This window comes from Mustelus asterias, chromosome 10, assembly GCF_964213995.1.
Source record: "Mustelus asterias chromosome 10, sMusAst1.hap1.1, whole genome shotgun sequence".
NCBI lineage: Eukaryota > Metazoa > Chordata > Chondrichthyes > Carcharhiniformes > Triakidae > Mustelus > Mustelus asterias.
In genome coordinates this window covers 122,766,834-122,781,331 of record NC_135810.1, presented here as the reverse complement: position 1 = coordinate 122,781,331, position 14,498 = coordinate 122,766,834, and the positions used below count along the sequence as shown (strand labels likewise).

The 14,498-nt window shown below is 49.9% G+C and overlaps 1 protein-coding gene across 2 annotated transcripts in view; it reads left to right on the top strand.

Annotated features, from left to right (window-relative positions):
* Positions 1-14,498, top strand: part of LOC144499945 (beta-arrestin-1) — a 157,842-nt gene that overhangs the window by 101,577 nt on the left and 41,767 nt on the right. For both annotated transcript variants that reach the window (XM_078222662.1, XM_078222661.1), the window contains exon 3: positions 13,927-13,987. In XM_078222662.1, coding sequence (XP_078078788.1) covers positions 13,927-13,987 — 61 coding nt within the window. The remainder of the gene's footprint in view (positions 1-13,926; positions 13,988-14,498) is intronic.

Genomic DNA, 14,498 nt, shown 5'->3' with positions numbered 1-14,498 from the left:
TCTTGCTATGAAGGCCAGCATGCCATTATCTTTCCCCACTGCCTGCTGTACCTTCAGTGACTGTTCCACCATGACACCCAGGTCACGTAGCACCTCCCCTTTTCCTAAACTGCCACCATTCAGATAATAATCTTCCTTCCTGTTTTTGCCACCAGAGTGGATAACCTCACATTTATCCACATTACATTGCATTTGCCAAGTATTTGCCCACTCAGCCAGCCTGTCCAAGTCACCCTGCAGCCTCTTAGCATCCTCCTCACAGCACACACTGCCACCCAGCTTAGTGTCATCTGCAAATTTGGAGGTTGCATTCAATTTCTTCATCCAAATCATTAATGTACATTGTGAACAGTTGGGGTCCCGATGGTACCCCATTAGTCACTGCCTGCCACTCTGAAAAAGGCCCGTTTATTCCCACTCTCTGCTTCACGTCTGCCAACCAGTTCTCTATCCACCTCACTACATTACCCCCAATACCATGAGCTTTCATTTTGCTCACTAATCTCCTGTGTGGGACCCTGCCAAAAGCCTTTCAAAAGTCCAGATACACGACATCCACTGGTTCACCCTTGTCCACTCTACTGGTCACATCCTCAAAACATTCCAGACGATTTGTCAAGCATGATTTCCCTTTAGTGAATCCATGCTGACTTGGACCAATCCTGTCACTGCTTTCCAAATACTCAGTTATTGCATCTTTAATAATTGACTCCAGTAATTTCCCCATCACCGATGTCAGGCTAACCGGTCTATCATTCCCCATTTTCTCTCTCCCTCCTTTTTTAAAAAGTGGGGTTCTATTAGCTACTCTCCAATCCACTGGAACTCTTCCAGAGTCTATAGAATGCTGGAAAATGATCACCAATGTGTTCACTATTTCTAGGACCACCTCCTTGAGTACTCTGGGATGTAGAGCACCAGGCCCTGAGGACTGATCGGGTTTTAATCCCAGCAATTTCCCCGGTACAGTTTCCTGAGTAATAGGGATTTCCTTTAGCACTGCTGTCTCATAGTGTCAGGGACCCGGGTTCAATTCTTGGCTTGGATCACTGTCTGTGTGGAGTCTACACGTTCTCCCCGTGTCTGCATGGGTTTCCTCCGGGTGCTCTGGTTTCCTCCCGCAGTCCGAAAGATGTGTGGGTTCGGCGGATTGGCCAATCTAAATTGACCCTAGTTTCAGGGGGATTAGTAAGGTAAATGTGTGGGGTTACAGGGATAGGGCCTGGGTGGGTTGGCGGTGCAGGCTCGATGGGCCAAATGGCCTCCTTTTGTACAGTAGGGATTCTATAATTCTAACTATATCCAACTCTTCAATATGGTCTGACCAAGTTTCTATACAAGTTTAACACATGGAATATTTTACTGTCAGCAGTGAGCTGATATTAATTTTTATTTCTGATAATCACTCAGACGTAGCATTGAGAGATTTTAGGGCATGCCGTGCCTGAATTATAATTTATTAATGCCTCTTGACTGCTGTGAATTTCAGCTGACTCAGTTTGGCTGTACTCTTATGTATTAACACGGGGAAGGTTTTATCTGGGAGGATAGTAATGGACCGAGAGCTATTTCAAAGAAGCACACAGCTGAGAGAAACAGCTGTGGTTCAGAAATATACGCCACCATTCGCAAAGAGTAATAAAGGCCGACACATCTCCTCCCCAACCTTGTGGCAGCTAGCTCCTCCTGTCACGTGAGGTGATGGCTTGCGGCCTGGTGGTCTACACTGTGTCGCCACTCAGGGGACTCATAGAAATATAGAAAAACTACAGCAGTAACAGGCCCTTCGGCCCCACAAGTTGTGCCGAACATATCCCTACCTTCTAGGCCAACCTATAACCCTCCATCCTATTAAGTCCCATGTACTCATCCAGGAGTCTCTTAAAAGTCCCTATTGAGTTTGCCTCCACCACCACTGATGGCAGCCGATTCCACTCGCCTACCACCCTCTGTGTGAAAAACTTCCCCCTAACATCTCCCCTGTACCTACACCCCAGCACCTTAAACCTGTGTCCTCTCATAGCAGCCATTTCCACCCTGGGAAAAAGCCTCTGAGAGTCCACCCGATCTATGCCTCTCAACATCTTATACACCTCTATTAGGTCTCCTCTCATCCTACGTCTCTCCAAGGAGAAAAGACCGAGCTCCCTCAGCCTATCCTCATAAGGCATGCCACTCAATCCAGGCAACATCCTTGTAAAAGGACTCACTCCGGCATTTACTGCAAAGGAAGAAGGTGCGCTGAGTGGGTGCAGGATTCCCTGGCTCCTGGTCTCTCTGGGCCTCCTTTTGACCAGTTGAGTCTTTCATTGAACCCCTACAGTGCAGAAGGAGGCCATTTGGCCCATTGGTGGGAATTTTACTGGCATGCCGGCCCCGATTCTGGGGGTGGGCAAGGCTCGGAGAATGGCATTCTCCGTTGGCTTCGGGCGGAGTCGTATGAACCTTGGGCGGACGTGCCGGTAAAATTCCACCCAATGAATCTGCACCGACTCACCGACAGAGTATCTTACCCAGGCCCACCAGGCCATTTCCCCGTAACCCCATGCATTTACCCCACTAATCCCCCCTAACCCACATGTCGTTGGACACTTAGGGGCAATTTAATTAAAGTTTATTTATTAGTGTGACAAATTGGCTTACATTAATACTGCAATGAAGTTACTGTGAAAATCCCCTAGTCGCCACACTCCGGCGCCTGTTCGGGTACACTGAGGGAGAATTTGGCATGGACAGTGCACCTAACCAGCACGTCTTTCGGACTATGGGAGGAAACCATGCAGACACGGGGAGAATGTGCAGACTCCCCACAGGCTGTAACCCAAACCAGGAATCGAACCTGCGTCCCTGGTGCTGTGAGGCAGCAGTGCTAACCACTGTGCCACTGTGGGGCTAATGCCGATAACCTAACGTATTGGGACACTACGGGGCAAGTTAGCATGTCTAATCCATCCAACGTGCACATCTTTGGAGTGTGGGAGGAAACCGGAGCACCCGGAGGAAACCCACGCAGACACGGGGAGAATGTGCAGACTCCACATAGGCAGTGACCCAAGCCGGGAATCGAACCTGGGTCCCTGGTGCTGTGAGGCAGCAGCGCTAACCATTGTGCCACCGTGCTGCCCCTCCCCACCATTTCCCCTTCCCCCTCCCAATGCTCTTCCAAACAGTCCACCTCTCCAAGGTCATAACCATCGCTCAGCTGTCAGCATCGATGTCCGCCATCTTTCTCAATGATACTCGGGAGGCCAACAGTGGAAGAGGGCAGAGAGCTCGGAGTGTTGTTGTTGTGGAAGAGATTCCAGACATAGGGAGGGGTGCAGGGGTTTGGAAGACAATGAGAATTTCAATATCTAGGTATTGTTAGACTGAAGGCCAGTGTGGGTCAGTGAGGACAGGGGGTGGGGGAAACGGGGGGCAGTGTGGGTCAGTGAGGACAGGGAGTGGGGGGGGGGAAACGGGGGGCAGTGTGGGTCAGTGAGGACAGGGGGTGGGGGAAACGAGGGGCAGTGTGGGTCAGTGAGGACAGGGGGTGGGGGGGGGAAACGGGGGGCAGTGTGGGTCAGTGAGCACAGGGGGTGGGGGGGGAAACAGGGGGCAGTGTGGGTCAGTGAGGACAGGGGGTGGGGGAAACGGGGGGCAGTGTGGGTCAGTGAGGACAGGGGGTGGGGGAAACGGGGGGCAGTGTGGGTCAGTGAGCACAGGGGGTGGGGGGGGGAAACGGGGGGCAGTGTGGGTCAGTGAGGACAGGGGGTGGGGGAAATGGGGGGCAGTGTGGGTCAGTGAGGACAGGGGGTGGGGGAAACGGGGGGCAGTGTGGGTCAGTGAGCACAGGGGGTGGGGGGGGGAAACGGGGGGCAGTGTGGGTCAGTGAGGACAGGGAGTGGGGGGGGGGGAAACGGGGGCAGTGTGGGTCAGTGAGGACAGGGGGTGGGGGAAACGGGGGGCAGTGTGGGTCAGTGAGCACAGGGGGTGGGGGAAACGGGGGGCAGTGTGGGTCAGTGAGCACAGGGGGTGGGGGGGGGAAACGGGGGGCAGTGTGGGTCAGTGAGCACAGGGGGTGGGGGGGGGAAACGGGGGGCAGTGTGGGTCAGTGAGGACAGGGGTGGGGGAAACGAGGGGCAGTGTGGGTCAGTGAGCACAGGGGGTGGGGGAAACGGGGGGCAGTGTGGGTCAGTGAGCACAGGGGGTGGGGGGGGGGAAACGGGGGGCAGTGTGGGTCAGTGAGGACAGGGAGTGGGGGGGGGAAACGGGGGGGCAGTGTGGGTCAGTGAGCACAGGGGGTGGGGGGGGAACGGGATTTAGTGCAGGTTAGAACAGGGGCAGCAGGGCTCTGGACAAGCTCAGGGTGGGGGAGCTACAGGTGGGAGGCAGAGCAGGGAAACAAGTTTATCCACCTCATTCTGCCTGAATCTCACACCCATAGATTGTGTCTGACTGTTTCATTAACAACATCCTACAAGTGCGTTCTCACTACCTTTTATGGAATGTGAACACAGTAACAGCACCTTCTCACACACGGCACTGAGCAGAATGTGTTAATTGGAAACATGCTGCAAGCTTTCTGACAATTCAAGTGACTATTGGATTTGGTACTGGGAAATGAACCAGGCCAAGTGTTAGATTTGGTTGTGGGAGAGCACTTTGGAGATAGTGACCACAATTCGGTGTCTTTTGTTATTGCAATGGAGAGGGATAGGGCCGTACAGCAGGGGAAGGTTTACAATTGGGGGAGAGGTAATTCTGATGCGATTAGGCAAGAATTAGGGGGCATAAGATGGGAACAGAAACTGTCAGGGAAAAGGGGAGCTTTTTCAAGGAACAAATACTGGGTGTCCTTGATAGGTATGTCCCTGTCAGCCAGGGAGGAAATGGCCGAGTAAGGGAACCATGGTTCACGAAAGAGGTGGAATGTCTTGTGAAAAGGAAGAGGGAAGCTTATGTAGGGATGAGGAAACAAGCTTCAGATGGCTCGATTGAGGGTTACAAGTTAGCAAGGAATGAGCTGAAAAAGGGGCTTAGGAGAGCTAGGAGGGGACATGAGAAGTCCTTGGCGAGTCGGATCAAGGAAAACCCCAAGGCGTTTTACTCTTATGTGAGGAATAAAAGAATGACCAGGGTGAGGTTAGGGCCGGTCAAGGACAGTAGTGGGAACTTGTGTAGGGAGTCAGTAGAGATAGGCGAGGTGATGAATGAATACTTTTCTTCAGTGTTCACCAAGGAGAGGGGCCATGTTTTTGAGGAAGAGAAGGTGTTACAGGCTAATAGGCTGGAGGAAATAGATGTTCGGAGGGAGGATGTACTGGCAATTTTGAATAAACCGAAGGTCGATAAGTCCCCTGGGCCTGATGAAATATATCCTAGGATTCTTTGGGAGGCAAGGGATGAGATTGCAGAGCCTTTGGCTTTGATCTTTGGGTCCTCACTGTCCACGGGGATGGTGCCAGAGGACTGGAGAGTGGTGAATGTTGTTCCTCTGTTTAAGAAAGGGAATAGAAATGACCCTGGTAATTATAGACCGGTTAGTCTTACTTCGGTGGTTGGTAAATTGATGGAAAAGGTCCTTAGGGGTGGGATTTACGACCATTTAGAAAGATGCGGATTAATCGGGATAGTCAGCACGGATTCGTGAAGGGCAAGTCGCGTCTCACAAATTTGATTGAATTTTTTGAGGAGGTAACTAAGTGTGTTGATGAAGGTAGGGCAGTTGATGTCATATACATGGATTTTAGTAAGGCGTTTGATAAGGTCCCCCATGGTCGGCTTATGATAAAAGTAAGGAGGTGTGGGATAGAGGGAAAGTTGGCCGATTGGATAGGTAACTGGCTATCTGATCGAAGACAGAGGGTGGTGGTGGATGGAAAATTTTCGGACTGGAGGCAGGTTGCTAGCAGAGTGCCACAGGGATCAGTGCTTGGTCCTCTGCTCTTTGTGATTTTTATTAATGACTTAGAGGAGGGGGCTGAAGGGTGGATCAGTACATTTGGTGATGACACCAAGATTGGTGGAGTAGTGGATGAGGTGGAGGGCTGTTGTAGGCTGCAAAGAGACATAGATAGGATGCAAAGCTGGGCTGAAAAATGGCAAATGGAGTTTAACCCTGATAGATGTGAGGTGATTCATTTTGGTAGGACTAATTTAAATGTGGATTACAGGGTCAAAGGTAGGGTTCTGAAGACTGTGGAGGAACAGAGAGATCTTGGGGTCCATATCCACAGATCTCTAAAGGTTGCCACTCAAGTGGATAGAGCTGTGAAGAAGGCCTATAGTGTGTTAGCTTTTATTAACAGGGGGTTGGAGTTTAAGAGCCGTGGGGTTATGCTGCAACTGTACAGGACCTTGGTGAGACCACATTTGGAATATTGTGTGCAGTTCTGGTCACCTCACTATAAGAAGGATGTGGAAGCGCTGGAAAGAGTGCAGAGGAGATTTACCAGGATGCTGCCTGGTTTGGAGGGTAGGTCTTATGAGGAAAGGTTGAGGGAGCTGGGGCTGTTCTCTCTGGAGCGGAGGAGGCTGAGGGGAGACTTAATAGAGGTTTATAAAATGATGAAGGGGATAGATAGAGTGAACGTTCGAAGGCTATTTCCTCGGGTGGATGGAGCTATTACAAGGGGGCATAACTACAGGGTTCATGGTGGGAGATATAGGAAGGATATCAGAGGTAGGTTCTTTACGCAGAGAGTGGTTGGGGTGTGGAATGGACAGCCTGCAGTGATAGTGGAGTCAGACACTTTAGGAACATTTAAGCGGTTATTGGATAGGCACATGGAGCACACCAGGATGATAGGGAGTGGGATAGCTTGATCTTGGTTTCAGATAAAGCTCGGCACAACATCGTGGGCCGAAGGGCCAGTTCTGTGCTGTACTGTTCTATGTTCTATCTTTCTATGTTCTATTCCGAGTTTGAATATAATTATTAATCCAATGAGATTAAATAGGACAGAAATATTTTTATAACCTTCTACAGCCTCCAGATATTCCAATGCACTTTACAGGCAACCAAGAGTGAGTGTAGAGGGAGATTTTCTCTGTATCGGGATAATCAAGGACCCCTCACACCCCGGACATTCTCTCACAGAGTCATAGAGGTTTACAGCATGGAAACAGACCCTTCGGCCCAACTTGTCCATGCCGCCCTTTTTTTTTAAACCCCTAAGCTAATCCCAATTCCCCGCATTTGGCCCACATCCCTCTATACCCATCGTATCCATGTAACTGTCTAAATGCTTTTAAGAACATAAGAACATAAGAAATAGGAGCAGGAGTAGGCCATCTAGCCCCTCAAGCCTGCCCCGCCATTCAATAAGATCATGGCTGATCTGACGTGGATCAGTACCACTTACCCGCCTGATCCCCATAACCCTTAATTCCCTTACCGCTCAGGAATCCATCCATCCGCGCTTTAAACATATTCAGCGAGGTAGCCTCCATCACCTCAGTGGGCAGAGAATTCCAGAGATTCACCACCCTCTGGGAGAAAAAATTTTAAAAGACAAAATTGTACCCGCCTCTACTACTACCTCTGGCAGCTTGTTCCAGACACTCACCACCCTCTGTGTGAAAAAATTGCCCCTCTGGACACTTTTGTATCTCTCCCCTCTCACCTTAAACCTCTGCCCTCTAGTTTTAGACTCCCCTAGCTTTGGGAAAAGATATTGACTATCTAGCTGATCTATGCCCCTCATTATTTTATAGACTCTCTTCCATCTTCTTCCGTCGGGAAAAAGATACAGAGGTCTGGGGTCACGTACCAACTGACTCAAGAACAGCTTCTTCCCTGCTGCCATCAGACTTTTGAATTAACCTACCTTGCATTAAGTTGATCTTTCTCTACACCTTAGCTATGACTGTAACACTACATTCTGCACTCTCTCCTTTCCTTCTCTATGAACGGTATGCTTTGTCTGTATAGTGCGCAAGAAACAATACTTTTCACTGTATCCCAATACGCATGACATTAATAAATCAAATCAAATAGAATCAAAAACCAACAGGGTTAGATACAGAGTAAAGCTCCCTCTACACTGTCCCCATCAAACACTCCCAGGACAGGTACAGCACGGGGTTAGATACAGAGTAAAGCTCCCTCTGCACTGTCCCCATCAAACACTCCCAGGACAGGCACAGCACGGGGTTAGATACAGAGTAAAGCTCCCTCTACACTGTCCCCATCAAACACTCCCAGGACAGGTACAGCACGGGGTTAGATACAGAGTAAAGCTCCCTCTACACTGTCCCCATCAAACACTCCCAGGACAGGCACAGCACAGGGTTAGATACAGAGTAAAGCTCCCTCTACACTATACCTATCAAACACTCCCAGGACAGGTGCAGCACGGGGTTAGATACAGAGTAAAGCTCCCTCTACACTGTCCCCATCAAACAGTCCCAAGACAGGTACAGCACAGGGTAAAGCTCCCACTACACAGTCCCCCTCAAACACTCCCAGGACAGTTACAGCACGGGGTTAGATACGGAGTAGAGCTCCCTCTACACTATCCCCATCAAACACTGATGTGGAGATGCCGGCATTGGACTGGGGTAAACACAGTAAGAGTTTTAACAACACCAGGTTAAAGTCCAACAGGTTTATCTGGTAGCAAATGCCATTAGCTTTCGGAGCGCTGCTCCTTCGTCAGATGGAGTGGATATCTGCTCTCAAACAGAGACACAAAATCAAGTTACAGAATACTGATTAGAATGCGAATCTCTACAGCCAGCCAGGTCTTAAAGATACAGACAATGTGAGTGGAGGGAGCATTAAGCACAGGTTGAAGAGATGTGTACTGTCTCCAGACAGGACAGCCACCCATCAAACACTCCCATGACAGGTAGAGCATGGGGTTAAATGTGGAGTCTAGCTTTCTTTTCAAGTTGTAATTCAAGTTTCTTGCAGAGTAAAAATTCAGGTCGAGACTTCCCCTGGGTGAGTAGCCTCGCATTGCATGCACAGTTACTTTTGGAGGTGCAGAATGTCACAAAGGGCAACAGACAAAGATGGATGAGAATCCATTGTGAAGTTGAGGGACTCAGTTCTGTGTACATAAATCACTGGAAGTTACTGAACAATGTGGGAAGCAGTCAAAGCGGCTGATGGAATGTCGGCCTTTTTCTCGAGGGAGTTGGAATACAAAAGGAAAGGATGTGCTTCAAATGCATTGAACTGTGGAGCCCACCTGGAGTGTGTGTGCTGTTCTCGCCACTGCCTGCACAGATGCATCATTTATAATCGGTTATTGGAACAATCCCTGTTCACAGTCAGTCCGAGAATGTTTTGTTTTCCACAGGAGAAACTCAACGCGTTATTCTTCTGCCCAGAGTTGAATGGATTTCCCTGTCTGAAAATCAGGAAATATTTTGGAGAGAAGCCCATGTGTGGGATGGAATTCAGCAGGGCCGGGAGAGCTGAGATGGTGAACAGGGCTGGACTCTGCTCGGAGAGGCCCCATATCCTGTTCATGGCAGTGGGAAAACAGTTCTGAATTTACTGAGCGGTGGGAAGGGGCAAGGCAGGAAAACCACCCACCAGCGGCAGGAAGGGACTAGACTGGTTAATGAGCCACTTAAAACCAATTATGACTAAGTCCACCACATTGAGGGATGAAGCCAGACTTGCTTGTGTCTCCTCTGCATTCAGAAGGCTGCCTCTTGAGTTTCCTGCGGCCTACCAAACTGTTCCTCATTCACAGGCGCTCACCTGACATTGTGTAGTGGGTCAAGGAGGGGTGAAGAACGCCTGCTAAGAGCTTCCAACCTCACACCCACCCCGCCGCCCCTCATCACTGGCGACCCTCTCCCTGTGATCGCCAACTTACCTCTCTCCAGATATCCAGTGGCCATCCCTAGTCAAGTCTCTACTCTGATAAAGGGTCTTCCAGACTTGATACCTTGGCCCTACTTTTAAAAAATTCATTCATGGGACATGGGCGTCGCTGGCTGGGCCAACACTTATTGATGTGGAGATGCTGGCGTTGGACCGGGGTGAACACAGTAAGGAGTCTAACAACACCAGGTTAAAGTCCAACAGGTTTATTTGGTAGCAAACGCCATTAGCTTTCGGAGCGCTGCTCCTTTGTCAGGTGAGTGGGAGTTCTATTCACAACATTTATTGCCCATCCCTAATTGCCCCTTGAACTGAGTGTCTCACTCGGCCATTTCAGAGGGCAGCTGAGAGTCAACCACACTGCTTTGGCTCTGGAGTCTCATGTAGGCCGGACCAGGTAAGGACGGCAGATTTCCTTCCCTAAAGGGACATTAGTGAACCAGATGGGTTTTTCTGATAATTGACAATGGTTTCATGGTCATCAGTAGATTCTCAATTCCAGATATTTTTTATTGAATTCAAATTTCACCATCTGCCGTGGCGGGATTTGAACCCAGGGTCCCAGGACATCAGTTGAATTACTGGATTAATAGTCTACCAATAATACCACTAGGCCATCGCCTCCTCATTCTCTCTCCAGAGAGGCTGTCAGACCTGCTGGGATTTACCAGCATTTTCTGTTTTTGTTTCAGATTCTAAAGGGGAGGACGGTTTGCAGAGTTAGGGAAGGGTGTAGGGGCTAGTGGAGGATACAGAGATAGGGAGGGGTATAGGGGCTGCAGGAGGTTACAGAGATAGGGAGGGGCGTAGGGGCTGCAGAGGTTACAGAGATAGGAAGGGGTTTAGGGGCTGCAGGAGGTTACAGAGATAGGGAGGGGTTTAGGGGCTGCAGGAGGTTATGAGATAGGGATGGATGTAGGGATTGGAGGAGGTTACAGAGGTAGGGAGGAGTGTAGGGGCTGGTGAGGTTACAGAGTTAGGGATGGGTGTAGGTGCTGGAGGAGGTCACAGAGACAGGGAAACTTGAAAGAGCTGGAGGAGGATACAGAGATAAGGAGGGTGTAGGGGCTGCAGGAGGTTACAGAGATACGTTCACGAGGGGTCATAGGTTCAATACGTTCACGAGGGGTCATAGGTTCAAGGTGAAGGGGGGGGAGGTTTAACACAGATATCAGAAGGATATATTTTACACAGAGGGTGGTGGGGGCCTGGAATGCGCTGCCAGGCAAGGTGGTGGAGGCGGGCACACTGGGAACGTTTAAGACTTATCTAGACAGCTATATGAACGGAGTGGGAATGGAGGGATACAAAAGAATGGTCTAGTTTGGACCAGGGAGCGGCATCGGCTTGGAGGGCCGAAGGGCCTGTTCCTGTGCTGTATTGTTCTTTGTTCTTTGTTCTTTATAGGGAGGGGTTTAGGGGCTGGAGGAGGTTACAGAGATAGGCAGCGTTGTAGGGGACTGAAGGAGGTTACAGAGTTAGGGAAGGGTATAGGGGCTGGAGGAGGTTACAGCAATAGGCAGGTCTGTAGGGGCTGGAGGAGCTTACAGAGATAGGGAGAGGTGAAGGGGCTGGAGGAGGTTTCAGAGATAGGGAGGGGTGTAGGGACTGGAAGAGGTTACAGCGATAGGCAGGGGTGTAGGGACTGGAGGAGATTACAGAGATAGGCGGGGTGTAGGGACTGGAGGAGGTTACAGAGATAGGGAGGGGTGTAGGGACTGGAGGAGGTTACAGCAATAGGCAGGGGTGCAGGGACTGGAGGAGGTTACAGCGATAGGCAGGGGTGTCGGGACTGGAGGAGGTTACAGAGATAGGGAGGGGTGTCGGGACTGGAGGAGGTTACAGCGATAGGCAGCGGTTTAGGGACTGGAGGAGGTTACAGAGATAGGGAGGGGTGTAGGGGCTGGAGGAGGTTACAGCAATAGGCAGGGCTGTAGGGGCTGGAGGAGCTTACAGAGATAGGGAGAGGTGAAGGGGCTGGAGGAGGTTTCAGAGATAGGGAGGGGTGAGGGACTGGAGGAGGTTACAGCGATAGGCAGGGGTGTAGGGACTGGAGGAGGTTACAGAGATAGGCAGGGTGTAGGGGCTAGAGGAGGTTACAGAGATAGGGAGGGGTGTAGGGACTGAAGGAGGTTACAGCAATAGGCAGGGGTGCAGGGACTGCAGGAGGTTACAGCGATAGGCAGGGGTGTCGGGACTGGAGGAGGTTACAGAGATAGGGAGGGGTGTAGGGACTGGAGGAGGTTACAGCAATAGGCAGGGGTGTAGGGACTGAAGGATGTTACAGAGATAGGGAGAGGTCTAGGGGCTGGAGGAAGTTAGAGAGATAGGGAGGGGGTGAAGGGGCTGGAGGAGGTTACAGAGTTAGAGAGGGGCTCGAGGGGTTACAGAGATATGGAGGGTTGTAAGGTCTGGAGGAGGTTGCAGATATTAAGAGGCAGGGTTCCAGCTCCTCCATTTTGTATTCCAAATGTTTATTCTTGGTTTTGAAATGTGAAATTTGACAAAATGTGAAATTAGACAAATGCAACACTGAAATTTGAGTGTGGCAACTGAAACATGAGAAAACTAGGGAAGTGGCAATGCCACCTGGGACCTTAAACAGATACACCAGTTAAAGAGAGATAGATCTTAGAAACAAAATAATACAGGGTGCAATACACAGAATGATGTCTGCTGCTGTAATGATGAACAATGCCACAGGAGATCAAACAGAATCACACTGAACAGAACCTGCATCAATTTTGTTTCCTTTTTATTAATTGGAAGATTAAACAGGCTGGGGCTCTTTCCTCTGGAAGGGGTAATCGAGATCATGGAAGGGTTTGGGAGGGTAGACAGAGAGATGTTTCCACTTATCAGGTGAGACCAGAACCAGGAAAGCCGTAGACATAAAACAATCGCTCATAAATCCAGTCAGGAATTCGGGAGAAACTTCCCTACCCAGAGAGTGGTGAGAACATGGAACCCGTTACCTCAGAATTGTATGGATGTATTTAAGGGGAAACTGGGTAAACACTTGAGGGAGAAAGGAATAGAAGGATATTGTGAACGAATGAGATGAAGAGGGGTGAGAGGAGGCTCATGTGAAGATTAAACACCAGCAGGAAGCAGGCGGGCTGAATGGCCTGTTTTTCTGGTGCCAATGCTGTGAAATGCTACGTAATTATTGCATCAAATATAATCTTGAATATTGCTGAAAAAGAGACATGCTGTCAAAACTTTTCACCTTGCACTCATCAGGATAAATTCACAAGAATACCAAATTTCAAAAGGAGCAGCAATTTATAATATAGGAGAAAGTGGTGCTGAAAAATTGGCAAGTTGGCTCTGATTGGTTAAAGCTTTGCCATAGAGAATGCAGCAGATCCACCATGCTTTTTCTTAATTCAATTTATTCATTTATACCCAGACATATTCCTTTTGTCTGCAGCGGACAGTTCCCTACATATGAATATACGAAGCTTCCAGCAAGCATAAGTGGGCCACAGTGGCGGCACGATGGCACAGTGGTTAGCACTGCTGCCTCACAGCTCCAGGAACCTCGGTTTGATTCCCGACTTGGGTTACTGCCTGTGTCGAGTCTGCACGTTCTCCCTGTGTCTGCGTGGGTTTCCTTCGAGTGCTCTGGTTTCATCCCACAGTCCAAAGATGTGGGGGATTGGCCATGCTAACTCGGGTAAATGCACGGGGTTATAGGGTGAGGGCCTGGATGGGATTGTGGTCAGTGCAGACTCGATGGGCCGAATGGCCTCCTTCTGCACTGTAGGGATTCTATGTTTATGAGTCCAATTGATAATCTTAAATTGGTTGTTAGTGTGATTCTTAGCACACTCGGGAATGTTCAGCAAGTGCTGCACAATAGCAGAATCACACCTGGCGTTGGACATTAAGTTCAGAGATTTGCAGGCTCAGGCTTGATTGAGTTATGGTCAGTGGGGGAACATAGCCTATTGTGAACAGCCGATGGGGCAGGCTGCTCGGCACAATGCACCAGGCAATGGGACGTACGCTTTGACAGCATGTTTATATTTTCAGCAACACTTGAGCTCTGTATGACCAAACAAACACAATCTCTTGCTTCTCTTACCCTTCCCCAGCTCACCGTCTACCTTGGAAAAAGGGACTTTGTCGACCATGTGGACTTTGTGGAACCCGTTGGTGAGTGGCCACTGCAATTTCTACCGATAAGAATCACGGCACGGTGGCACAGTGGTTAGCACTGCTGCCTCACAGCGCCAGGAACCCGGGTTCGATTCCTGCCTCAGATGACTATCTCTGTGGAGTCTGCACATTCTCCCCGTGTCTGCGCGGGTTTCCTCCGGGTGCTCCGGTTTCCTCCCACAGTCCAAAAATGTGCGGGTTAGATGGATTGACCAGGCTAAATTGCCCCTCAGTGTCAGGGGGATTAGCAGGGTAAATATATGAGGTTGTGGGAATAGGGCTTGGGTGAGATTGTTGTCGGTGCAGGCACGATAGGCCGAATAGACTCTTGCACTGTCGGGATTTTGGTTTGGGGCAGGGGTTGAGGGTGGGGGTGGTGATGGGGGTGGGGTGGGCGTGAGGGTGGGTGTGGGGGTGGAGGCAGTAATGGGCCTAATTTAGGAATGTAAAATCCAGCACTATGAACACCAGTCTTGAAGCGTCAACACTGGGTCATGTCAAGTTTCCT